Source organism: Nyctereutes procyonoides, unplaced genomic scaffold, assembly GCF_905146905.1.
Source record: "Nyctereutes procyonoides isolate TBG_1078 unplaced genomic scaffold, NYPRO_anot_genome, whole genome shotgun sequence".
NCBI classification, from domain to species: Eukaryota; Metazoa; Chordata; class Mammalia; order Carnivora; family Canidae; genus Nyctereutes; species Nyctereutes procyonoides.
Genome location: NW_026575145.1, coordinates 15,914,282 through 15,940,396, shown reverse-complemented (window position 1 = coordinate 15,940,396; position 26,115 = coordinate 15,914,282). Strand labels below are relative to the sequence as shown.

At 34.7% G+C, this 26,115-nt stretch overlaps 1 protein-coding gene and 1 pseudogene across 5 annotated transcripts in view; one reads left to right on the top strand and one right to left on the bottom strand.

Annotated features, from left to right (window-relative positions):
* HECTD1 (HECT domain E3 ubiquitin protein ligase 1) overlaps positions 1–26,115 on the bottom strand; it is a 92,965-nt gene that overhangs the window by 31,878 nt on the left and 34,972 nt on the right. For all 5 annotated transcript variants that reach the window (XM_055309213.1, XM_055309216.1, XM_055309214.1 and 2 more), the window contains exons 11-22: positions 19,040–19,178; positions 18,679–18,849; positions 12,962–13,184; positions 12,185–12,448; positions 11,988–12,064; positions 7,935–8,069; positions 7,039–7,185; positions 5,949–6,043; positions 4,787–4,892; positions 2,284–2,418; positions 1,238–1,377; positions 626–949 (exon numbers count right to left, since the gene is read on the bottom strand). In XM_055309213.1, the coding sequence (XP_055165188.1) occupies positions 626–949; positions 1,238–1,377; positions 2,284–2,418; positions 4,787–4,892; positions 5,949–6,043; positions 7,039–7,185; positions 7,935–8,069; positions 11,988–12,064; positions 12,185–12,448; positions 12,962–13,184; positions 18,679–18,849; positions 19,040–19,178 (1,956 nt within the window). The remainder of the gene's footprint in view (positions 1–625; positions 950–1,237; positions 1,378–2,283; positions 2,419–4,786; positions 4,893–5,948; positions 6,044–7,038; positions 7,186–7,934; positions 8,070–11,987; positions 12,065–12,184; positions 12,449–12,961; positions 13,185–18,678; positions 18,850–19,039; positions 19,179–26,115) is intronic.
* On the top strand, positions 8,896–9,284 carry LOC129499475 (60S ribosomal protein L36-like; annotated as a pseudogene).

The window sequence follows — 26,115 nt, the reverse complement described above, 5'->3', positions numbered from 1 at the left end:
GCATCAGACTCTTGGTTTCAGTTATCTCGGGGCCTGGGATCAGCAGCGTTGAGCTCTGCGTGAAGTAGTAAAGTACTGTCCCACTCCCCTTGCACCTCCTGCATGCATGCTCTCCCTCTCTCAGGTAAATAAATAAAAATTTTAAAAAGGAATATAATACTTTGTTTTTTTAAAAAATTATGGTCAATATATAAAATTTAGAAAAAGAGACCTATTAAAATAAAAATTGGAAGTTTAACCAAAATTCTATAACCAGCAATAGCTACCACTAATTCGTAGAATATACACATATATCTTATGCATATATAGTTTAGAAAAAACTAATCCCATTTTCTGTGTTTTTATTAGCATGCGATAGATACATATAACTATATATTAATTTCTTTTTAAACAAACAGGCTCAGTGTTCTACTGTTATATCTAAAGCTGTTAAAAGTTTTGATAAAATTATTTCAAAGTTTTAATACCTCATAATATCAAGTGACATTTTTAAAAAGAAAATCTTGCTTCAGTATTTCACAAAAAAAAAAAAAAGAGAGAGAGAGAGAGCTCTAAGGGCATACAGTTCTAAAAATAAACAAGCTCTTTACTGAGTTTTTCAATTTGCAAAGACTCCTCAACTAACCCTGGTTCATTGAGACTGCAGTCATCAACATGCGTATACAAAGAAGTCCAGTTCTGTCCATCTTTGGATACCTGGAAAACCCAATTTCTCAGTGCAGACCTTCCATAACCACGAGCATGACGAAGTGTATATGCTGACGGTATCACCCAGAGACCCAGATCTATGGCAAACCAAGCATTCTTATCATCATTGCTATGACAATTTAAAGCTGAATTATCACGACTTAGTATGTCTTCTAAACGGCCATAAGGTAGATTTCTTCCTTCTGAAGATGTAACTACTACAAGTCCATAAGCAGCTGGATTTACCCATTCATATGCAGTCCTAAATAAAAGAAAAAAAATCAGCAGTTCACACTATTAAAAATAACTGTATTTATTTATAGTAGCTCTTTTCCACATAAAATTGTATTAATTTTTTAAATCCTAAAATTGACAATTTAGATATTTTTTTCTTCATAAAAAGTATCTCAGAGAGTCTTATTTTCAAACTGTAAGACAAAATTCCTTACACTGTAAGATACTCAGAGTGGTTAATAATTTTATTCTTAACTACCTGAAATTCTTTTTTCCAGATGAATGTTTTCACTCTACATTAAACAGCATGACTTACTTGGCATTCGTCCCAATCCAGTAAATGATTCCATTTTCATCAAAATCATGCTGGTGTCGAAATATAAAATTTTGGCCTTCTCTTAATTTTCGAACAAAAACAAATGAAGATCGGTCAAAATCATACCACTGCTTTGCTACCTACACCAAAGAAAATACAGAAGACACCTTAATAATGCTATTTTCAAACGCACTACCCACTTTTTCCTATCCCTTTAATGTGACTTATTTTAAGAGTTGATTTACTTATAAGAGAAAGAAAGAGTGCATGAGGGTGGAGGGAGAAAGCGAGAGGAAGAAACAAGCTCCCCACTGAGTGGGAGCCGAATTCGGGGCTCGATCCCGGGACCTTGACATCAAGACCTGAGCTGAAGGCAGAGGCCAATTGAGCCACCCAGGTGCCCCAATGTGACTTATTTTGTCACAATAAAAACTCATTAGAGAATATTTGGGGAAAAATCTCATGGTGGTTTTCATGTTCAGTGAGGAGTCTGCTTGAGATTCTCTCCCTCCCCCTTTGACCCTCCCTCCCACTTTATATGTGTTCTCTCTCAAATAAATAAATAAATCTTAAAAAAATATTTGGGGAAAAAACAGAAAAACACAAATTTCCACAACCAAAGCACCCCACTACTAGTATCACAGAGTATTTCTTTACTCCATAATTTCAACAGACAGGCTGAAACAACATTTGATCATATCATACCTAAATTTTTTCCCTTACCAGTCATTATACACTTTAATAGCTATGTAATATCCAAATTAATGAACGTAAGTATTAGCTTGATATTCCTTTATTGACTGTCATCAGGATTTTGTTCACGATTTTAGTATTATAAATGACTAATAAATGTTTATGAAGAAACCATTTATGATATATAAAGATTCTTAGAGTCCAGAAAAAGGAATTACATGGTCAAAGGGGGTATTACTATAACTCTCCGTACATATTTCCGCAAATACTTTTATTTTTTCTCAAGTACTTTTCTAATGGATTAAACCATAGCAGAGAATGCCTATTTCATCCTGGCCTTGCCAGAAACTCACCATTTTTAAGAGATACTGTTCCAGAGATTCAACTGTAGCTAAGGGTTCCATCTTCAACATCCTGCCAGTCCTGTCTATCAATGCAGTTTCACCAGGTGCACGTTCCAACCGAAATCTTAATCTTCTAGTGAGTATCTGAGCAAAAATGATAAAGCTGCTTCAGAAAGCACCTTGGTTTTTCTCTTAGAATTGTTAAACTGAGAAGTGTTCTCAATAGTAATTGAGAATTATAAAGTATAACCACAGAAGAAGGATCAATGTCTATTAATTTTGTTTAAAAAAGGACCACTGAACAAGTGATACTGGTTTTCAAGAAAGAAACAGTGTTAACAACATACTTAGAATTTCTATAAACAACTTCAAATATACACGGTTTAAAGAAATCATAAAACACTAATGGAAGTATTGCATTGCTTAAAAGTTGCAATTTTCCAGGTAAAGTTATGAAAAGTAGCAAATTATTTAGCTAATTTATTCCAGTAAAGATAGAATATATTAAAACATCTATGGCCGATAAACTTTTTTTTTAAGGTAAGCTTTACATAAACCCAATGTGGAGCTCAAACTCAACTCTAAGATCAAGAGTCGCATGCTCTACAAATGCACCCCTATGGCTAATCAACTTTTAAAAATACAAAATAGCCTCCAATCCAATACAGTTTTGAAGCAAGTATGAAACTAGCAATTTTAGGTAGTTTCAATGCTGTTTAAATCTTCACTAATTCCTATAGATACATTACTAAATACTTAACATGGGTATGTGGATAGCAATTTAGATTGCAAAATTACCAGAGGACACGTTACCAGCCTTCCTATCATTTTTTGTTACACAGTCTCTTAAAATGGGCAGTGAATAATAAAAGATGTTGGTGCTCCTAGGACTGTATAAGCAAGGAATTTTCCAGTCTTTGAGACTTATCTCTGCCTCATTTACTTATCAAGGACAAAGCCCTGGAGTGCCTAGGTAGCTCAGTCCGTTAAGCTTCTGTCTTTGCCTCAGGTCATGATCCCAGGGTCCTAAGATCAAGCCCTGCACTGGCCTCCTTGATCAGCGGGAAGTCTGTTTCTCCCTCTCCTTGCTTGTGCTCTCTCTCTTTCTCCCTCTCAAATAAATAAGTAAAATCTTGAAAAGAAAAAAAAAAAGGATAACCTTAAAAAGGATATACTAGGGCTCCTGGCTGGCTCAGTCAGTACAGCATATGACTCGATCTCTGGGTTGTAATTTGGAGCCCCTGTTGGGTATGATGATTACTTAAAAAATAAAATCTTTAAATAAGGGAGGGAGATGTGCCAAAATGCCCTTTGCTCCTCTTTATTATTCTACCTAAAATCCAACACAAAGTAGACCTCAGCATCATGTTAAATATGATTCCATATCAGGTACACTAACATATTTTAACTACCTGGACAAGTTCTCTCCTCTGGGAATCTAGTGGCTAAGATTACTGGATTCTTGGGGGGTATGGCAAAATTTTGGGGGGTATGACAAGATTTTTGCCTTGAGTAACCATTGTTTTGGCAAATACAGATTCTTAGTCACTTATTAAGGGCTCTATTTTTTAAAAATATTTTATTTAAATTCAATTTGCCAACGTACAGTATAACACCAAGTACTTATCCCATCAAGAATTAAAGGCTCTAAAAAAAAAAAAAGAAAAGAATTAAAGGCTCTATTTAAAAGAAATGATTCCATGCAGAGCAAGCAGGATAGACTGAATAAAGGCAAGATTCAGACGAAATGACATGTAAGGAATACTAAAGTAACCTACAAAAAGATATAATAAAGATCTGGGTTGGGATAGTCATACAAAGAGTATTTGTTCTATCAATTCATATCTGGATACCAGCTGCTAACACAAGAATAGATGAATAAATGAGTATGAATGTAAACCAAAAAACATTTAGGAGAAAAACAAGCTTTTTATAAAACTCATAACAGATTTCCTAAAGAATCAATAGGAACAGCTAAGAAAGGCCACCTGGCTTTAACAAATGACATTAAGAAAGCAAGGTAAATGACTGGGTGATGGGCACTGATGGGGGGCACTTGGTGGGATGAGCACTGGGTGTTATGCTATGTTGGCAAATTGAACTCCAATAAAGAAAAAGGGGGGGGGAATGTCCTTAAAATATTTTCATCTTTTTCATCTATTAATACACATATGGATGAAAGGACTTAACTTGTAACTCTAGAACAAAAGGACCCCATTTCTTTTCCTGTCTTTTCCACTATTAAGACCTCTTTTTCTACTTACCATGGGCCAAATATAATTTATTACATTTATTGAAAATCCACAGCAATTTGATTACATAAAAAATTAAAATATTAATAATTGAAGAGTCAATAAAAAACAATCAAATGGCATTAGGTTTATAGTCTTTAATGTGTAAGCATAATTGTTATTACTACAATATGAAACAAGGTTTTTCTTTTCTTAAGAAAAGTAAAAGACTTCTCCTAAATGTATTCAGCGATAGTAGCAACTGCATTTTTCATGGTTACCTGCAAGTTATATGTGGATCCAGGTGTGTCATACAAATGAAGAGGTAGACGTTCAATGGACTCTAGTACAGCTATTAATTTCCGAATTAATGCAACTGCTGGTCGACTACAAAGAAAAAAATAATTTTTCAGAGCGTTTATATAATTTCATAACCAAGTTAATACAGAAACTGCATTAATTAACATCACAGGTTGAGTACAACTCCTACTTTCTTTAAATTACTATATACCCATAAAATATAGTAACGCATTTAAAACAGTATCCCAAATTAATGAAATGAATTTCATTTACTTTAAAACCTCAGTCACATTCAAAAGTAAATAGTAAAATAAATCTTCATCAACCCAAGACCCAGCTTCAACAATTATCTACTAATGACTAATTGATTTCTATCTGTATCCCTAACCCATTTCTCTGTCCAGTATATTTTGAATATCAGAGAGCATATCATTTCATCCAGAAATATTTTGAATATGTATCTCTACAAAAAAAGAATTCTTAAAATACAAAACTCTTATCATTATTACACCTAAAAATGAATTAACAATTTGTAATACATCAATAATAAATTTTATTACCCAATATCACCAAATAGTTAATCAGTATTCAAATCTCCACTTCTGTATTAAATAGGTATCTAATTTTAATGTTTTTAAGTGTAGTTGATATACAGTGTTAAATTAGTTTTAGATATACAACAAAATATCTAATTTAAGTGGTCAGCTGCATTCATAACAGACATGTAATTTTTCTTTTATTCCATTAGATTTAAAAATTCTTCAAAAAAGGCCTTTAAGGGCCCCGGGGTGGCTCAGTTGGGTAAGTGTCTGCCTTTGGCTCAGGTCATGATTGACCTGACATCATGGGATCGAACCCAACATCAGGCTCCCTACTCGGCAGGAGAGTCTACTTCTCTTTCTCCCTCTGCCCCTGCTCATGTGTTCTCTCCCACTCAATCACTCTCTCAAATAAGTATTTAAAAATAAAATGCTTTAAAAATCTTTTCCATTATTATACATTTAAAATACAAAGCTAATTTTTTACTTAATTACAGAGTTCCTATTTTGAGTGGAAGCACTGTATTAGACTCTATTTTAAAGGAAGTATAACAACTTTCAAACACTGAGCAAACATCAAATTAAGAGAAAATTAGTGATTTACCTTTCATCATCTTCATTTTCACTAAAAGCTGTTTTAAAAACATTTATTCTTTCTACCAGTTGACTACAATCTTGTTTCATATCTAAATCCATGCTCTAAAAAATAAAAATAAAAATAAATCCATGCTCTAAAAAAAATTAAAAAGGTACAAAAAGTATCTTAAAGGCTGTTACCAAAATTTATCAAAAACACACATTACAAAGATAAATGTTAACATATTATTACAAAGTTAACAACATAATCTAAGTGAAATCATTATTCTCTTTCAATTAAAATTCTTTTTAGTACTATATAACTAGTAGATCACAGCTAATATATAGATTTTTTTTTAATATAATGGGGTAGCAATTACACGGCTAAATCAGCTCCTCTCAAAGTATAGTATGCAAGATGATTTCAGATTATTTACAAATGAACATTTTTCATTTAACATTTTAATAAGTGGAAATTATACAAGTGGTAAGATTAATGAAGGGAATATACAACGTAAAGAAGTTAGAGAATTTTAAGAGTGTATTACTACATATACTAATTAAGACCAAAAATTAAACTGGGAAGTAGAACTAAGAAAACTTTCACTTATTCTTTTGTTAGAATTTGTTATAAGTATGTTTCATTAAAATAAAGAGATATTAAAGGTAGACTAAGTTGAAGAGAAATATAAGGTTATTAGCAAATACTTGTCAAATAGCTACAGTAACCTCCAAAACAGTTATGGCTCATAAATCAATTTTAGGCAAATAATTTAAGTACTTAAGAAGGTCTACAAATTAACTTCATTTTATGAAGAAATCAGAGCAGTGACTAATGTTAAAGCTTAGACTAAAGTAAGTATTTTGTCAAACAAAATCCAGAATAAATTATAATTGGGAAACTCAAAAATATAAACACACTCAATTATTGTATTCAACTGGCTCAAACTAATGATATCACATAAAGGATAGAAAAATTATAAATATTAACATTTATTAACTTGATTTTTAAATATTTCTTGATAAAACAAAGTAAATACTGCTTTGCCAAAAGTGTAGTACAAATAACTGTCAAAACTACTTACATAATCTGTTCTGTACTACTTCAGAAAACTTACATTGTTTAAGACAGTAAGAAGTGCTTGCACCAATCCACTACTGCACATTTCATATGGTGAAATTGTGTTTTCATCCTTCAAAAGTACAATTAGATTTTCTAAGGCTGTCTTCATTAAATCTCTCCATGTGTTCTCACTCTCAATACACTAAAAGAAAAATTTTAATGAAGACAAAAATAACAAAAAAATAAACAGGTCTTAATATACTTAATTTATCACATCAATTACCAAGATAAGTTGGATATTAAATAAGAGGTTCAAATTATTAATGAAAATTCTATCTTTACTAGGGTCAGAAAAAAATTTTTTTTAGAGAAGGAAGAGGTAGGGAGAGTCAGAAAAGGAAAGAGAGACTCTTAAGCAGGCTCAATGCTGAGCGCAGAGCCCAACACAGGGTTCAATCTCACAGCCCTGAGATCATAAGCTGAGCCAAAATCAAGTCGGGATGTATAACCGACTGAGTCACCCAGGCACCCTGTGCACAAAACATTTTGTAAGGAAAAATTCTAAGTATTTTAGGCTTTACGGGCTACATGGCCTCTGTCTCACTCACTCAACTCTGTCCTATAACCATGCCACCAAATGCCACCAAAGCAGTTACAGACAATATGGAAAAGAATGAGCATGGCTATGACCAATAAAACTACTTTTGGACACAGTCATTACATTTTCATGTATCAGAAAATACTACTCTTACCTATGATTTGTTTTCAATCATTTAAAAATTTAAAAACCATTCCTACCTCACAAAGCCATATAAAAATAGGTGGCAGGCCTAATTTAGCCCATAGGTGATAATTTGCTGACCCCTCATCAATACCCAAAATATAAAGGATAAAGGGGGAAAAATAAACTAAGATCAATGTGTCATAAAATCTAGAGGCTGAATAACATACTTGTCTATTTGTATGAAGTTCCCAAGATGACTCTAACTGAGTTGCTATGTTTCTGAGTGTTACCACTACTCCACGAGGCATGCTTTCAACAGCTTTAAAGTGGTCGTCATATAAATCTCGAGCCATAGTTCGTACCTGCAAAATTAAAATTGCAAATATGAATTTTCACAATTAATACTTTTAACAAATCTTTTACCTACATAGACAAGTGCAACTTTTAAAATTAAGATTTTTGGGCAGCCTCGGTGGTCCAGTGGTTTAGTGCCACCTTCAGCCTAGGGCGTGATCCTGGAGACCCAGGATCGAGTCCCACATCAGGCTCCCTGCATGGAGCCTGCTTTTCCCTCTGGCTCTGTCTCTGCCTCTCTCTCTCTCTGTATCTCTCATGAATAAATAAATAAAATCTTTAAAAAAAAAAAAGATTAAGATTTTTGTGCCATTAGCAACTTCCAAAAATATGTTACTACTTCTACTCATATACGTCAAAAGGTTCTAATGGCTGGAAAAGTACTCTAGCACATTTAAGCAATATCAAATAAAAGAACTCATAATCTTAATTTTTGGTATATTTAAACCTTGTATTCATATGCCAAAGAGGAGCTTAATTCATTTAAATCCACTTTAACAACATGTAAAAATTAACTTTTTTTTTTAAAATAAAAGTAGCCTAATTACAGTAAACGAATTAGAAAATATAAATAAAAAAATTAAGCAACCTGTAATTCAATCAACTACAGTTGAACCTTTTTAACTTAAAAATCTAACTGGCTTTTATTCAATGATCCCTGAATTAGGCAGCTTTCCATCTAGTAAACATAGATTTGAATCTTTTTAACATTCTGGGGTGTACTTTAAGTTTTATTCTTTTTTCTATGTGTATCATTCACACAAAGTATATAGGACACTATATATATTTACATATTTAATCATAAGGAAGAATGACAGCAGTTAGTTTGGGCACTAGTCACCTCTCATTTAAATTAATGTTATTTCAGCTTTTATGCCACTTGAACCATGGAGGAACAGCAGCCATGGCTCTGCGCTATCCCACCACCATGGCCTTCAACCAGGAACACAAGGTGACTATGAACATGAGTGAACCAAGGAATAGCCATTACCATGGGCACCTCACCAAGCACACCAAGTTTGTGCAGGACATGATCTGAGAGATATGCAGCTTTGCCTCATTACCAGCAGCATGCCATGGAGCTACCCAAGGTCTCAAAGGACAAATGTACCCCCAAGTTCATCAAGGAAAGAGTGGAGACACCCATGTGTGCCAAGAGGAAGACAGCAGAGCTGAACAATGTCCTCGCAGCCATGAGGAAAGTAGCAACCAAGAAGGACTGAACCCCTCCCACTCTGTACATAAGAAAGCCTTTTTGGAACTTGAAAAAAAAATGAAAATAAAGATAAAATTTGGGATCCCTGGGTGGCACAGCGGTTTGGCGCCTGCTTTTGGCCAAGGGCGCGATCCTGGAGACCTGGGATCGAATCCCACATCGGGCTCCTGGTGCATGGAGCCTGCTTATCCCTCTGCCTGTGTCTCTGCGCCTCTCTCTCTCTCTCTCTCTCTCTCTCTCTCCTATCATAAATAAATAAAAATTTTAAAAAAAAGATAAAATTTAAATTAATGTATTCCAGGCTTGGGCCTGACAAAATTTAGTACATAGAGTCTTTAAAATTATTTGCTTAAATAATCTAAATTTAGGACTTATATAATTTCATTTAAATCACAAACTAACCTAGCATAACTCTAATAGAAAAAAAGAATTCACTCCTGAAATGACTTAATAGTACTTTTTCATTCCATTTTGGTATGCTTTTCAGAATCAAGAGGAAAGTAAGCTCTGAATATTAGACATTTAAGAAACTATGCATTTATGAAATAGTATTAATAAATTAAAATGAAGGTTAAAATTAATAAATTTTTTTTTACCTAAAATCAGTATATTTTGATATGTACTACTTTCATCCCCAAAGAAAAGCCACATTGTCAATGAGTTACTACTAACTTTAAGAAATGGAATCAATAATCATGTATTTTTTAAGAATATGAAAATATAGGACTGAGACTATATTCTCCTTGATTTACTTTACTTCTTACTCTTCTTCTGTATTGTGAAGTTTCAGTTCCCTTTGAATTTGGTTGGTTAATACAATCGATCAGGAATTACAAGAGATTTCTAAGATCGCTCAGTGGGAGGTTTATAAAAAATTACAGCTGCTCATTATTTGAGAATTCTATATTTGTGAATTCAACTACTCACTAGTATTTATTTGAAATCCCCAAATCAATACTTGCAGTGCTTTCATAGTCACTTGTGGAAATTCACAGTGCAACAGAAACTTAGGAGCTGCCTCATGTGCATGTTCTCACGTAAGGTCAAACAAGGTGAATGCTATCTTCAAACAAATGTCATACTTGTGTTAGCTCTCTATAAACAAATGTCCTTTCCACACTCTATTTTGCGTTATGCATTTTTTAACATTTTTTGTGGTTTTGTTGATGCTTGCATTGTTTAAAATGGCCAACAAAATCAGTACTAAAGTGCTGTCCAGTGTTCCTAAGCACGAGAAGAAGGACATGTGAGTTAGGAAAGCTTCATTCAGGCATGATAGTGCTACTGGCCAAAGTTCAGTGTTAACAAATCAATAATACACATTAAACATGATGTCTTTAAACAGAAAGATACAGAAGATGATGAATGGATCAGTTACAAAAATGTGACCAGAGCCTCAAATGAACCTAACCCTGTATTTCCTCTAAGAGCAATGGGTGGTTCAGTATTCACGGAAGCTTTACATAATACATACTGTGAATAATGAAAATGGACTGTATTTAGTTCAAATTCCTTTTAACATTTAATGGCTATCTTCAACTGAGATAGTTCTTCCTCAAATGCCCATAAGATACCATGAATTAGAAAGCACTTTTGACCTCACATTCTTTTTAAAAACAAAGAAGCAATCATGAAATAATAAATATAACTACAGAGGTAGTTTATTTATTTAGATATATTTATAAAAATAGTTTATTTATTTAAATATTTTTTTCCCAAGGTCTAGCAACTGGAAATATTTTGAAGATGGCACAACACATTAACAAATAGAAATGAAAACATAAACATGTTATATATAACTGCCCCAAATAAAGTCTACTACTACTATTTCTAAGGCTAAAGCCATAAAAAACACAGTAACCCCCCAAACCCAAACACCTAAAAGCACTCTTCATATACTGCATGAAAAAACTATTCTATGTAATTGTATAGGTAAAATAAAAATTTCTGCCATCAGAAAATACTGAATCTAATTATAATTGAGATTTTCTTTTTAAAAACTGAAAAATAAAAAGCAAGAATTGATATAATAAAGATGGAAATAACACCAGCTTATATTTTTAAGTAATTTCAACACCCGACATGCGGCTCAAACTTAAAATCCCAAGATCAAGAGTCACATACTCTATGTACTGACCCAGTCAGGTATCCCTTGGCCTTATTTTGAAAAAAACAACCCATACTTAACGGATAGGATTTAAAAATTATTATTGTGATTTTGAAGGTGGAGTCAGTGCTCCTATATCTTTTTGAAACAGTTATTTCATCTAAGATGACCATTAAATTAAACATCAAAATATCTAAATATAGAACCAGGCATTCAAGTTGCTTTATCATAAAGTATTTTAGATCAGGATTGTGAAATATAATGATGTATTTTCAATCTCACTGTATCACTAAAAACATTACTATCAATAATTACTAAAGCAGGAGTTCAAAGTTTTTGTGACATTAACAAGTCAAATCATTTAAATTTTATTGTCTTACAAATTTTAATGTTTTAATGTTGGTGTTTAGCATGTGTATAAAATTATAGGTAAACATATATGTATTGTGGAAAATAAAATGATGAGCACAGAAAAATAAAATGTTAGATTAGGGTAACTTGTGTTATCTGGCTCAATATTTTAAATGCTTGCAATATACCAATGAAACCTTACCAAGTCAGTATAAAAGACAAAAAAAGAAAAAGCAAATTCCACAAATATACCTTTTGCTTTGTCTTTTCTAATTTAGATTTCAGTTTTCTGCCTCTTTTACCAGTCCAACCAGTCACAAATTCTGAACCTTTAAAAAAAAAAAAAGGATATTTCAAAAAAAATTTATTTTATTGCAATTTAAGATACTCATTTATTTTTTTTCTCATTTATTCTTATCTGCTAAACTTATGTATTCTATATAACTTACCCAGAGAAGTTTCTGCAGTAAATGAATGTTTGGTTCCTCTATTAGATTCAAATACAAAACCAGGTAAATCTTCTTTCAATATTGTTGCTTGCTGACCATCTGAGTTATGAATAGCAATTTCTCCTTCTTTCAAACAAGTTAGTGACCAATTCCCTACAGTGAGTTTAGTGGGTCCTGGTGCTGAGAGTATAGGTTGACTTGAAGTAGATGGCTTTACTTGGCCTCGAGCTCTTTGTAACTTCTCTAAGAATTCACTTCTGCTTTCTATAAAGACAAAATGATTATTTTAAAACCTTATTAATTTCAAATATTCCTTTTTTTATAAAAAGAAAACTACATATTGGAATATCTATTTTATATAAAAAACTTAATTAGCACAGTTTTGTTCTTTAGTGTATGCTCACTGGTGTGATATATTTAGTTTCAGGTATAAAAGTAATCCTACAGCTATAATTTTTTTTTAAGTATAAGCCTTTTGGAAAAGACAACTTGAGACAGCTTTACACACATACAATTCATCATAACATCATAAGAGGTAGCTTTAAGTAAAAGATGAGAGAGATTAAAAGTAGATAATAGTGCTATTCCTTATCTCATGCAATAAAAGGGCATCTCTTAAATGCTTTCATGATACAACAGCTTTTCTCTGTTGGTATTCAACAAACTGGACATATGATTACCAAAAATGTGCTATTTCTATGATGCAAAAATATTAGAAGAACAAATCATCAAAATTATACAAACTTGTAAAACATTTTAATAGGAACAGAATATTACCTGAACTATCCGATCCACCCTCAGGACTACCACTTGAATACATGGTGGCTAGTTTCCCATCCAAGATAAATCTGAACCATCCATTACTGCCATTAGATAATTCCAAGGCTGCTGCATCACTCCATATATATAAGCAGTCCCTTCCCCTAATGATTGACCAGTCTCTCCAATGATATGGTTTACCCTGCTGCAGCTCTTTAGCATCCTCCTGTGGTTCATCCTCCTAAATGTATAAAATTATTCAATGAAACAAGGGAAGTAATATTTCAAATATTCACAGGTTTTTAAAAATATGTCCAGGTATCAAATTTAGAATTAAAACATGCAGAATATAATATTCAGTTCCTATAGTTTAATATGTATTTTGATTCAACTCATTACCTACAGATAAATCTTACAAGTCCTAAAAATGTTAAGAAAGTCACATAAATAATGACCTAAGCTATAACATTTCCAGGTATATTGGTAGAGAAGACCAACAGATTAGGTCTACACATAACTAGTTAAATACCAAGGACTCTGGTAAACTCAGCACATCTCTGGGCCTAATTACTTGTAAAAAAGGATATTTTCACTGGATCAATTTTATCCAATCCTAGAGGTCCAACACACTCACCAAAGATGCTTCTTAGGAATAAAATGTAACACCCTACCCTTAGCCAAGTGAATCAAATATACTGGATCATTTCTATAATCATAAAAAGCTTTTATAGCATATTTAAAAGAAAAAAACAATTTGTAAATATTGTTTTCCTAGCCTGACATCTTGAAAATTTTTGTGTTGACATTTAAATATTGAAAATATTCGTCATAAACATATATGAACATGGTATGTGTGCACATGCACGTGTGTATGGTAAAGCACTTTTTTTTGTTTTTAAGATTTTATTTATTTTAGACAGAGAGAGTGAGCATGAGCAGGGGTAGGGGGTAGAGGGAAAGCGGACTCCTTGCTGAGCAGGAAGCCCGATGCAGGGTTCAATCCCAAGACCCTGAGATCATGACCCGAGCCCAACACAGATGCTTATTGCCTGAGCCACCCAGATATCCCTGGGTATAGCACTTTTAAACATCATAAAAATTTTTTATACTTAAAAAAATGTAAAACATTTTTTATACTTAAAAAAATGTAAAACTTTTTTTAACACACACAAAAAAAACAAGTAATTAGCTTAAACACTAAAATAAGATTGTAAAATACAGATTCCAAATTACTCTAAATCTAAGTAATTGTGCTCTAGGCCATGATAGGTTAACAAGTACCAAGACTTGTTTATCCACTGTAAACAACAAAAAGCTAGACAAAATATATGAAAAAGAGTCTTCAAACACTGGACAATATGCAACAGAGGACCATGATCCCCCAGAAAATAAAAACAAGTAAGGTAAGCCCCCTAGGTCCAGACAGAAATTTCTGGCTAAGGTCTTAAGAAGAGGGAACACAGAAAAGAATCCAGCAGTATGATTTCAGGAAATAGAGGTCTGTGTTTTAAGAGGCAAAAGCATGGGATGCCTCGGTGGTTCAGCAGTTGACTGCATGTGCCTTCGGCTCAGGGTGTGATCCCTGGTCTGGGGATCGAGTCCTGCATAGGGCTGCCTGTGGGGAGCCTGCTTCTCCCTCTGCCTGTGTCTCTGCCTCTCTCTGTGCCTTTCATGAATAAATAAACAAAATCTTAAAAAAGAAGAAGAGGCAAAAGCAAACATATGGAGGATGAGTTCAGGATTAGGAAGCCAAGCCAAAAAGGCCTCTTTTTTAGAAATCTGCAAAGTGGTCACCATGAGTGTACAACAAGTACTAGACCACTAATTTCCAGGATGATACTCCATAAGGTTGGGCAAAGAACAAATGGAAAATTATAAGCTGAAAAATTCCCAGAGATCATACAAGGTACTCAGACAATTGTATTCCAAATGCTGAAAAATTTCCAAATTTGATAAAAACTGTAATCCCAAAGATCAAAGAAAATTAAACAATCCTGAGCAGGGCTGGACATTCAAATGTGCACACATATACAAGCACACCAAGGACAACAAAGCACAGGAAAGTCAAATTGCTTAAAATCATAAGAACAGCCAGAGGAAGAAAAAGATGTTGTTAGAATAGATGTATGTTATGTACCAAAGAACTAAGATGAGAAATAAAGTGAATTCCTCAATGGAGAATATGCACATCAGGTGACAATGGACCATCTCTCAAAGTGCTAGAAATGATTAGCCAAAAGTCCTTGTAGGCACTGAAAATATCCATCAAAAATGAAGGCCAAATAAAATATTTTCAGACAAAAATCTCAATTTTCTGGGTTGTCTTTTCATTTTCTACAATTTTTATTATTTAGAGACAGCACAAGTAGAGGGAGGGGCAAAAGGAGAGACAGAAAGAGAGACAGAACACCTCAAGCACACTCCACACTGAGCATGGAGCCCAACAAGGGGCTTTATCACGACCTGAGCTGAAACCAATAGTCAGACACTCAACCAATGAGCCACACAAACACCTAGTCTTTTCCCTTTCCAAGCAATGTATCTTAAAGAAAAGAAGATTAATTTTGATAAACTAAAATTTACTAATGTTTTTTGGTCCTTGTATAGTATAACCTTTTTTATTATTTATAAGTAATCTCTATACCCAATGTGGTGGGTAAACTCACAACCCCAAAATCAAGAATCGGATGTTCTTCTAACTGAGCAGCCAGGCACCCCATAGTATAACTTTTTAGGGTTCTATTTGAGAAATCTTTGTCAAGATCAAAATCAGTGAGATTTTCCTTTTCCACTAGAAGTTTTATAATGTTAACCCATACATTTCAGTCTATTATTCATTTCCTGTTATTTTTTTATGTGGTACCTAATGTATAATCAAAATTTCTTTTTTGTGTATGTATCTACTTCTTCAAGCATGAGTTTCTGAAAAGATCATCCTTTCCTCATTGAACTGCCTTAGCACTCTGGTTGAAAATCAACTGACCATGTATCCATCCATGAACCATTAGCCTGTCTTTATACCATTACACCACACTTTGTTGATCACCACAGCTTTATAAGACTTCAAATCTGCTGATGGCTGTCCTTCAACTTCTTTTTGATGTTGCTTCAGCTATTCTAGGTCCCTAGAATTTTCATATGAATGTTAGAATTTTCTTGTTAATTTCTACAAAAAGACTTACTGGGGATCTGTAGAACTGTAACATATTTCTTTTTTTTTTAAGATTTTATTTAAATTCAGTATAGTTAACATACAGTGTAATAGGAGTTTCAAGTGTACAATACAGTGATTCAATACTCCCATACAACACCTAGTGTTCATCACAGGTACACTCTTTAATCCTCATCACCTATTTCACCCATCCCCTTACCCATCTCCCTTCTGATAACCATCTGTTTTCTATAGTTAAGAGTCTGATTCTTGGTTTGTCTTTTCCCCTTCTTTGCTTGTTTTGTTTCTTAAATTCCACATATGAGTGAAATCATATGATATTTTGAAACTATTTCTTGAATAGAAGAATTCTAGGGGGATGAACTCAAATAACACCTTTTATTTTGTTTTGTAGTTAAATCCCTTAGATCTCTCAAGTAATTTAGGAATTATCTAAGGGCGCCTGGGTGACATAACTGGTTAAAGCTTACAGCACCCAGTTTCTGCTCAGGTCGTGAACTGAAGGTCATGAGATCCACCCTCGACTTGGGCTCCACGCACAGCACAGAGTCCACTTCAGATTCTCTCTCCCTCTGCCCCTCCCACTTGTGCAAGCTCTCCCTCAAATAAATAAATCCTTAAAAAAATTTAAAAGTAATCTCTCGCTCTCCTCCCACTCTTGCTCACCCTCTCAGGATTCTATAATTAACCTCTCATACTCTACCATAACCTCAAAAAATATTACCATTCTGTCACTAATATATAGAAAGCAATCACTAATTTAGGACTAAATCAGTGCTGGAATCAGTAGGGACAGATTAGGCATACTTACAATTTGCAATCTAAGGCAAGAATTATCAATGGATACTGAAACTCATGGATATATATTTAATGAGTAACAGCATATTGACAAGCACCCCCACAAATTACTTATTAATTACAAAAGAAAAAAGAGTAACTCTATGATAAAGAAACCAAGCAGACATAAACATAACGAAGTGATCCAAGTTAACATCATTGGTAAGAAAGCAGATACTATGTGTCTAAGAGAAGACACATTATGCATTGAGAAAATATAACATCTCCTCTGTAGTCATCTTGCTAAAAACTCACAACCTGAATCTAATCACATGGAAACACAAATGCAAAGAAGGGTCGCTGCCCAAATTAACTGGTCTGTCCTCTTCACAAATGCCAAGGCTATGAAAGCAAAAGGCTAAGTTCTCATAAACATGATAACTAAATGGCATAATACATGCTCCTGGATTGGATTCTGGACCAGGGGGAAAAAAATTGCTATTGAGGAAACAGTAAATTTGGTCTTTGAGTTAGACATCGGTTTTTTGGTGAAGTTTAGGCTTTTATTTTTTTTTTTAAAGATTTAATTTATTTATTCATGAGAGACAGAGAGAGAGAGAGAGAGAGAGGCAGAGACACAGGCAGAGGGAGAAACAGGCTCCACACAGGGAGCCTGACATGGGACTCGAACCAGGTCCCCAGGATCAGGCCCTGGGCTGAAGGTGGCGCTAAACCGCTAAGCCACCAGGGCTGCCCGAAGTTTACGTTTTTAAAAGGGGCACTATGTATCCATCTTTTCTCAAATAATATTTCGTTGTTTGTTTTTTACAGTAAGCTCCAGGCCCAGGAGTAGAGTGCAATGTGGAGCTTGAACTCATGACCCCAAGATCAAGACATGAGTTGAAATCAAGAGTAAGACATTTAAAGTGTCTAAGCCACCCAGGAGCCCCTTAAAGATTTCATTTTTAAGTAATCTTTACATCCAACACGGGGCTCAAACTTACAACCCCAAGTTCAAGAGTTGCAAACTGAGCCAGCCAGGTGCCCCTCAAATAGTATTTCTTAAATGTGTGTATGTTTACACAAACACACCCAGTATCTGTCTAAATAAAGCAAATGGGGCAAAATGTCAATAATTAGCAAATTTATAAAGAATACTCTGATACTCTATTTGTAATTTTTTTGTAAGTTTTAAATTTTATCAATATATTTTTTTAAAATAACCAAATTTCTGGGGGCATCTGGGTGGCTCAGTCGGTTAAGCATCCAACTCTTGGTTTTGGCTTGGGTCATGATCTTGAAGTTGTGGGATTAACCCCCGCACTGGGCTCCACGCTCAGCACAAAGAGTCTGCTTGAGATTTTCTCTCTCCCTTCCTTCCCCACTCCTCCCTGCTCACACTCTTTTTTTTCTCTAAAATAAATAAATAAGGGGATCCCTGGGTGGCTCAGCGGTTTAGCTCCTGCCTTGGCCCAAGCAAGGCGTGATCCTGGAGTCCCGGGATTAAGTCCCATGTCGGGCTCCCTGCATGGAGCCTGCTTCTCCCTCTGCCTGTGTCTTTGCCTCTCTCTCTCTCTCTCTCTCTCATGAATAAATAAAATCTCTAAAAAATATAAATAAATAAATAAAATAAATAAAATCTTAAAAAAAATTGAGTAACCAAATTTTTAAAGCTTATAATACTACTTCATATTGCCATTATTTTGTCAAAAGCCATCAAAGGTTAGAACTAGATTTCCTCAAAAGAAATCCTATTCCTGATAACACTGCAATCAACATCACTCACTTTTTCTGGTTTTGATTCCTCTTCATTCTCATCATCAGAGGAAGGACCTGCCAAAGTTGATACTTTGCTGATTACACCAAGTCTTGCTAGCTGATCCAAAAAAATATCACCACCTTTATCTACCAAATCTCTTATGATCTGCAAAGCCAGCAAGTGGCCATCATCATCATCCTGGGGGAAAACAAAAAGGAAATTAAGGAAAAATAATAAAAATAGTTTAGTTGCCTGAAGTAGACAAATGCAATAATTTCACAGACAAAAGGATTTACTGATATTAGGACAAAAGTGAAATTATTTTACTGACCACTGTCTAAAGGGAATTAAAGCTACAGGAGTTTCAAAAAAAAGACAAAAATCTGACCTCTTGATCAAGGACCGTTGCAGTGATTTCCACTAGTACAGTAGGCAAATTGTGACCAACATCAGAATCACAAACTTCTTTTAAAAGTGCTTCAGAGCAAAAATGAATCATTTTCCTAATCAGAGCAAGACTTGCCTTCCTTAAAAAATAAAAAATAAATAAAAAAAGAATTTTAGGAAGCCAAGATAAGAACCTAAAATAAAACAAAATGCAACTATACATTAAACATAACAAAAATATCCACTGGTACATTTTATATACTCTTGCTTAAAAAGTACACTTAATAAAAGTATACAAAAAAATAAAACAATACCAGCACTAGTTTATGTTCATTTTTAAAGCAATTTCATTTATTTTCTACTGTTAAAATAGTGAACTAATTAACTATTAACTGTTTAACTTTAAATAGTTAATAACATGTCATGATAGGATTAGAAAATCAGTAAGGAATAATGCAATTACTAAGAAAATAAATTATATAAATAACTATCTTAAAATTTCCTATAACCCAAAACACAAAGCTGTTAAGTTAAAACATCTGGTAGTTTATACAGATCAAATTTCAAACACTTCTGTCCTTTGTCAAATTTAACCCCACAGTCCTTATAACTATGTCATCATATAAACGAAAATAAGACATCACAGTAACTCCCATTCCCCTAAATATTTCCACTGTTAAAAATCTGGAATGTCTCCTTTTCCTTTTTATACTGCTTTGCTCAGAACATAGATACTCTATAATAAAGTCATTCAAACTAACCTCAGTTTTATAACAAGGAATCTGTTCTTTTAAAATAAACACATATCCACACACATTTAAATTGTAATAGACTAAAAGGAGAGTGGTCTATTACGTTAAAGACAACAGTTCATTTAACACAAATAATTCTGAGTATGTAACAATGTCTTAGGCACGGAGCTATAGGTATCATTAACTTTGAGATAACTTCCATAAGGATGGAGAGGCAAAATTGCTAATTAAGTCCAAGAAAGGCATGTGACACATGCATTTTTTCAGCATGTGGTCCCTACTCGATGTATATCATAACACTCTCTAGCTGAAATTCGTAACACTATACGTTCAAGGAAAAAAGTATTATTAATTCAAGTACATTATAGAAAATGGTAGGCAAATGGAGGGCAAACTGCTCTAACAGGATTAGTTCCTTCCAATTTTTGCTAATGGCTATTTATATTTGATTGTCAAATCAGTATTTACATTCAGTAGTTTTATATTGCGATTTATTTCAATTAAAACAGCATAAAAAGGGTGCCAGAGTGGCTCAGTAGGTTAAGCATCTGCCTTCAGCTCAAGTCATGATGCCAGGATCCTGGCTGGGATCAAGCCCCACATCAGACTCCCCGCTCTCCCTCTCCCTCTGCTGCTCACCCTGCTCTGTCTCTCTCTCTATCTCTCTGAAATAAATAAAATCTTAAAAGCAAACAAACAAAAAAACCACAACATACAAATGTTTATATGTTGGGATGCCCAGGTGGCTCAACGGTTGAGCGTCTGCCTTCGGCTCAGGGCATGAACCTGGGGTCCCGGAATTGAGTCCAACATCGGGCTCCCTGCAAGGAGCCTGCTTCTCTCCCTCTGCCTATGTCTCTGCCTCTCTCTCTGTGTCTCTCATGAATAAATAAAAAAAAATCTTAAAAAAAAAAGTTTAAATTTTTAAAAAAAAAATTTTTTTTATGATAGTCACAGAGAGAGAGAGAGAGAGAGAGAGAGAGAGAGAGAGAGGCAGAGACATAGGCAGAGGGAGAAGCAGGCTCCATGCACCGGGAGCCCGACGTGGGATTCGATCCTGGGTCTCCAGGATCGCGCCCTGGGCCAAAGACGGGCACCAAACCGCTGCGCCACCCAGGGATCCCCCCCCCAAAAAAAAAGTTTATATGTTGTATCTGTTACTATTATTCTAAGCCATTATGAGCCAGGAATCCTTCTATGTATTTTAAAAACATTACACTTCCTTTAATCCATGCAACAAATCCCTATTAGGCAGGTTCTATTAGCTCAGTTTTACAGATAAAGAAAGTGAGACAAAGAAAGTTAAGTATGTCTACTAAAGTAGACTACTAAGAGCTAATAAATTACAGAGCCTAACTCAAACTTACCTCTTAACTAGTACACTATGCATAATACCTTACAGAACATAAAGTTTTCCTTTTTTTCTTTAAGGCTTTATTTATTCATGGGAGACACAGAGAAAAAAAGGTAAAGACACAGGCAGAGGGAGGAGCAGGAACCCTGCACGGAACCTGATGCGAGACTTGATCCCAGGACCCAGGGACCACGACCTGAGCCAAAGGAAGACACTCAACCACTGAGCCATCCAGGTGTCCCGCAAACTGATTTTTAAAAAGCCTATTAAGGGGATCCCTGGGTGGCTCAGCAGTTTGGCGCCTGCCTTTGGTCCAGGGCATGATCCTGGAGTCCCGGGATCGAGTCCCGCATCGGGCTCCCAGCGTGGAGCCTGCTTCTCCCTCTGCCTGTGTCTCTGCCTCTCTCTATGTCTATCATGAATGAATAAATAAAATCTTTAAAAAAATAAATAAATAAAAAATAAAAAGCCTATTAAGCAACAACATGGATGACCTTGAGGGTATTATGCTAAGTAAAAAATGCCAGAGAAGGACAACTATTACATGGTACCACACATATAGAATCTGAAACAAAAGTCAACGCACAGAAACAGAGTAGGAAAGTGGTTGCCACCTGCTGAGGGTAAGGGAATTCTAACATAAGGTCTGAGGATCTAATGTTATAACTATAACTTGTAGCACTGTATTGTGTAACTAAAATGTAGAAGAGAGCAGAACTTAAATGTTCTCACACATACACACAAAAAGATAAACATGTGATAGATGTATTAATAACTAGATAGGAATAATTCTTCCACATGGTATAAATCACCATGACATACACTTAAAATATCCTATGATTTTAGGTAAATTATACCTCAGTAATTATACATAACATTTTTCCAAGTTAGTTTCTTGAACACTGTGCTCTTTAGCTCATTTATTTAAACTGGCTCTTGTATTTTTTACCAAAAATTTGTGCTGTTTTAAAAAATAGTACTCTTTGTATTAAAAAAATAGTATCCTTTGGTCACACTTGCTAACAAATAATACCAATTTGTTGGTCTATTTATTTGGATTATGAGTTTATATTATTGGCACCTTTTTGGCTGTGGGTAGTATTGTTTCTGTGAAGTAGTTTGTCATAGTTTTACAAAGACTAAATTAAATGACAATTGAGATAAATTTAATGACAGTACTAAAACAAACAAGCTTTGAAAGACATTCTTATCAAATTCTGATAAATATTCAAAAACATTTTTTTGTTTTCCTAAAGCTTATTTATTTTAAATCCACCTAGAATTTGTTTAGATATACAGTTAAAGGATTAAGGTGATACTTTTAAAATCAAACCACAAATCATACATTCTAATACCATTTAATCATCCTCCATCTTTCAAATGACCTATGAAATGTCCACTGTAACACATTCAATTCCTATATATATTATTGGCTCTATTCGGGGGGGCTAGACTATTGCACTGACTTATAAACTCTCATGCTGATTATCATAAAGATTTAATTACTTAAGCTTACACTAGATCTTCAGATTTTCCTTTAATAATCTCATCTTTGGGACAGCCTGGGTGGCTCAGTGGTTAAGCGCCTGCCCCTGGCTCAGGGCGTGATCCGCGGTCTTAGGATCGAGTCCCACATCGGGCTCCCTGCTTGAAGCCTACTTCTCCCTCTGCCTCTGTCTCTACCTTTCACTCTCTGTCTTTCATGAACAAATAAATAAAATCTTAAGAAATAAAATAAAATGCCTCTAACAGTATGTATGTTTGTTCATAGCATATCATTCATTAAAAATAAAAGATAATTGCTATTCTGTTTGAAAGCCTTTTATTAATCTATCATCTGCCTTTCATTAACTGAGCAGACACTGTGCATTATAAAATACTAACAGATAATGGCTAAAGTTCATACATACAGACCCTCCTTTAATTGTCTGACCAGAATATATATGTGGACTCTTCTAAACAAACTTTAAAATGAAATGGTAAAAAAATAAAATAAAAAAATCAGGTTGCAACCTATGCCTTCTCGTTTTTAATTTTTAAAAATATTGTTAAATAATTTTTTTTAAGATTTTATTTATTTATCACAAGAGACAGAGAGAGAGAGGCAGAAACATAGACAGAGGGAGACACAGGTTCCATGCAGAAAGCCTGATGTAGGACTCAATCCTGGGACTCCAGGATCACGCCTGAGCCAAAAGTAGACACTCAACAGCTGAGCCACTCAGGCATCCCTATTGCTAATTAATTTTTAATGAACTTTTTTCAAATACCTCTAAAATATTAGGCACTAAGATAACACTTCACACATATCTAATTTTTATTCTCAAACCTACAGAGAATTTAATGTAATTATTTTCACCTTAGAGATAAAACAATTAAAATCAAAGAAGTGAAGTACCTTTCTCATGGCCATATATTTAGAAGTGGTAATCTTGGCATTTGGACCCACTCTACATGGATTCCAGAGTCTGACATCTTAACTAGGTTTATGCTTTCTTCCCCGCCACAATTAAATGTGTCTAATTATCACCAGGAGAATTTAGGATCAAATATACTCAAACTAAAATTGTATTTAGACAATCATTGAAATATTTATTTCATAAGTACAATATGTTTATTATAGAAACTTTAGAAAACACAACAAAAAGAAGAGAAAAAAAAAAACCACCTGTAATTCTAATCCTCAATCCTGAAACATTTAAGAGTGAAAGAAAATAACCATCTAGGGGACCTCGGGTGGCTCAGTCAGTTACTTACACATCTGAATCTTGATTTCAGTTCAGGTCATGAGCTCAGAGTCAAGGGATAGAGGAGTTCCACATCAGGCTCTGAGCTCAGCGGGGAGTCTGCTGGAGATTCTCTCTTTTTCTGTCCCCCTCTGCCCTTCTGCCTCTCCCCTCCATCCCCCAGCCCCCTGTGCTCATGCTCACTTACTCTCTAAATAAATCTTGAAGAAAGAAAAGAAAGAAAGAAAGAAAGAAAGAAGAAAGAAAGAAAAGAAAAGAAAGAAAGAAAAGAAAGAAAAGAAAAGAAAAGAGAAAAAAAAAATCATCTAATAAGGGACCTCTGTTATATAGTGGCATACTTCATAATTTTCTGATGACCTTATCACGAAGGTCTCCAAATAGATCAGGATTCTTTTATTGGTATTACAGCTAGTCCTCTAAAATTTTCAGGCCAAACTGTCTTGTTCAAAATTGAACTTGCTCATTCTTCACAATGATTCTAAGTTTTATTAAAAAAAAAAAAAAAAAACGTGGCCCCAACTAACACCAATACCTCTGCAGCTATTTGGGGAAGAATAAAAACCAAGTATTTCAATGTTCACAGTGAATATTTTACTGACACTTTTCTCCTACTTAAAGCAGACTGCCTGCACTCTAATGTCAATTCCTAGGCCCTTGAATCCTACAAAACTACATGTTCTAAAGACTTCTTTAACTTAGTATGTCCAAAATCAAATTCTCAATCACCCCATCAAAAATTTAACACATTCTTCATTCCTTCCTTTCCCTCACCTCTCACATTTAACAAGTCGTCAACCCCTATACAACCCATCTCTCAACCTTCTGAATTTGTTCCCACCAGTCTAGCTCCCCAGCAACTGTTGAAGTCCATACTGCAATGAACCCTTAAGTGGTTTGTTTTCATTCTTGCTCTCCCCCAATACTCTTCTCCACTAGGCTGCCAATGCCATCTCCATAAATCCTGAAATCATTTGTGACAACCTCAGAGGTATTTAATGACCCTTCTTTAACTTGTGGAATATTGTTCATTAATACAGGCCACAAAGGCCTTCATAGGTCATAAAGACTCCTAATTATTTTTTAACGTTATTCTCTGAGTTGTCCAAACATATCCCATTAATCCAAACACAGTCCATTAATATTAAAATACTTACAACTGCTAACAAAACACACTCACTCAATCTTGCACTAAGAATCTACTGAGGACCTACTAAGTATCAAGCCCTCTAGTATACTTCCTTGTCTTTGCAGGAATATAACAGTACACAGGCCAGTTCTCAAGGAGTTCACTTTGGAGGGGAGAGAGACAATAAAACACAAAAGTCGGGGCCTCTGATGGTTAAGCATCTGCCTTTGGCTCAGGTCATGATCTAAGGGTCCTGAGATCAATCCGTGCATTGGGCTCCCTGCTCAGTGGGGAGTCTACTTGTCCCTCTTCCACTGCCAATATCTCTGCTTTTCTGTCTCTCTCTCAAATAAATATCTTAAAAAATAAATAAATAAATAAGATGCACAAAAGTCAAAGAAAAGCACAATTTCAGACACTGAAACCTCTGTAAAGACAGTAAATCACCATAATTTATGTGAAAAGTATCCAAGGGATACATTTAAATTAGATGGATAAACATCAGTGGGTCTAACATTTGAATTGTGACCTAAATGATATGAAGCAACAAACCATGCAAAAGACCCAAGGATGAGAAAAGTTTCCAGTAAAGGGAAGTACAAAAGCCCTAAGGTAAGGAGGTACTTGGGAGTGTTCCAAAAACAGAAAAAAAAAAGGTTACTTTAAATGTAATGGGCTAGGGGGTAGATAGTACTACATGAGGTCAGAGAGCTGGGTGGAACTTATGTAAGACCTTGCAAGCCTGAGAGTTAAGGAGTTAGGTTTAAGAGCATCTGAGTGGCTCAGTCCGTTAAGCCTCTGACTCTTCAACTGGCCTCAGGTCATGAACTCAAGGTCGTGAGACAGAGCCAAGTTGGGCTCCATGCTCAGTGGAGAGTCTACTTGAGATTCCTCTCTCCTCTCCCTCCCTCATGCTCTCTCTTTTTATTTATTTATTTATTTTTTAAGATATTGTTTATTTATTTGACAGAGAAAGACAGCACAAGCAGGCTTATCACTAAGCAGGGAGCCCAACGCAGGGCTCGATCCCAGGGACCTGAGTCAAAAGCAATTGCTTAACCAACTGAGCCTCAGCCTCCTCCATCTTCAAAAAAAAAA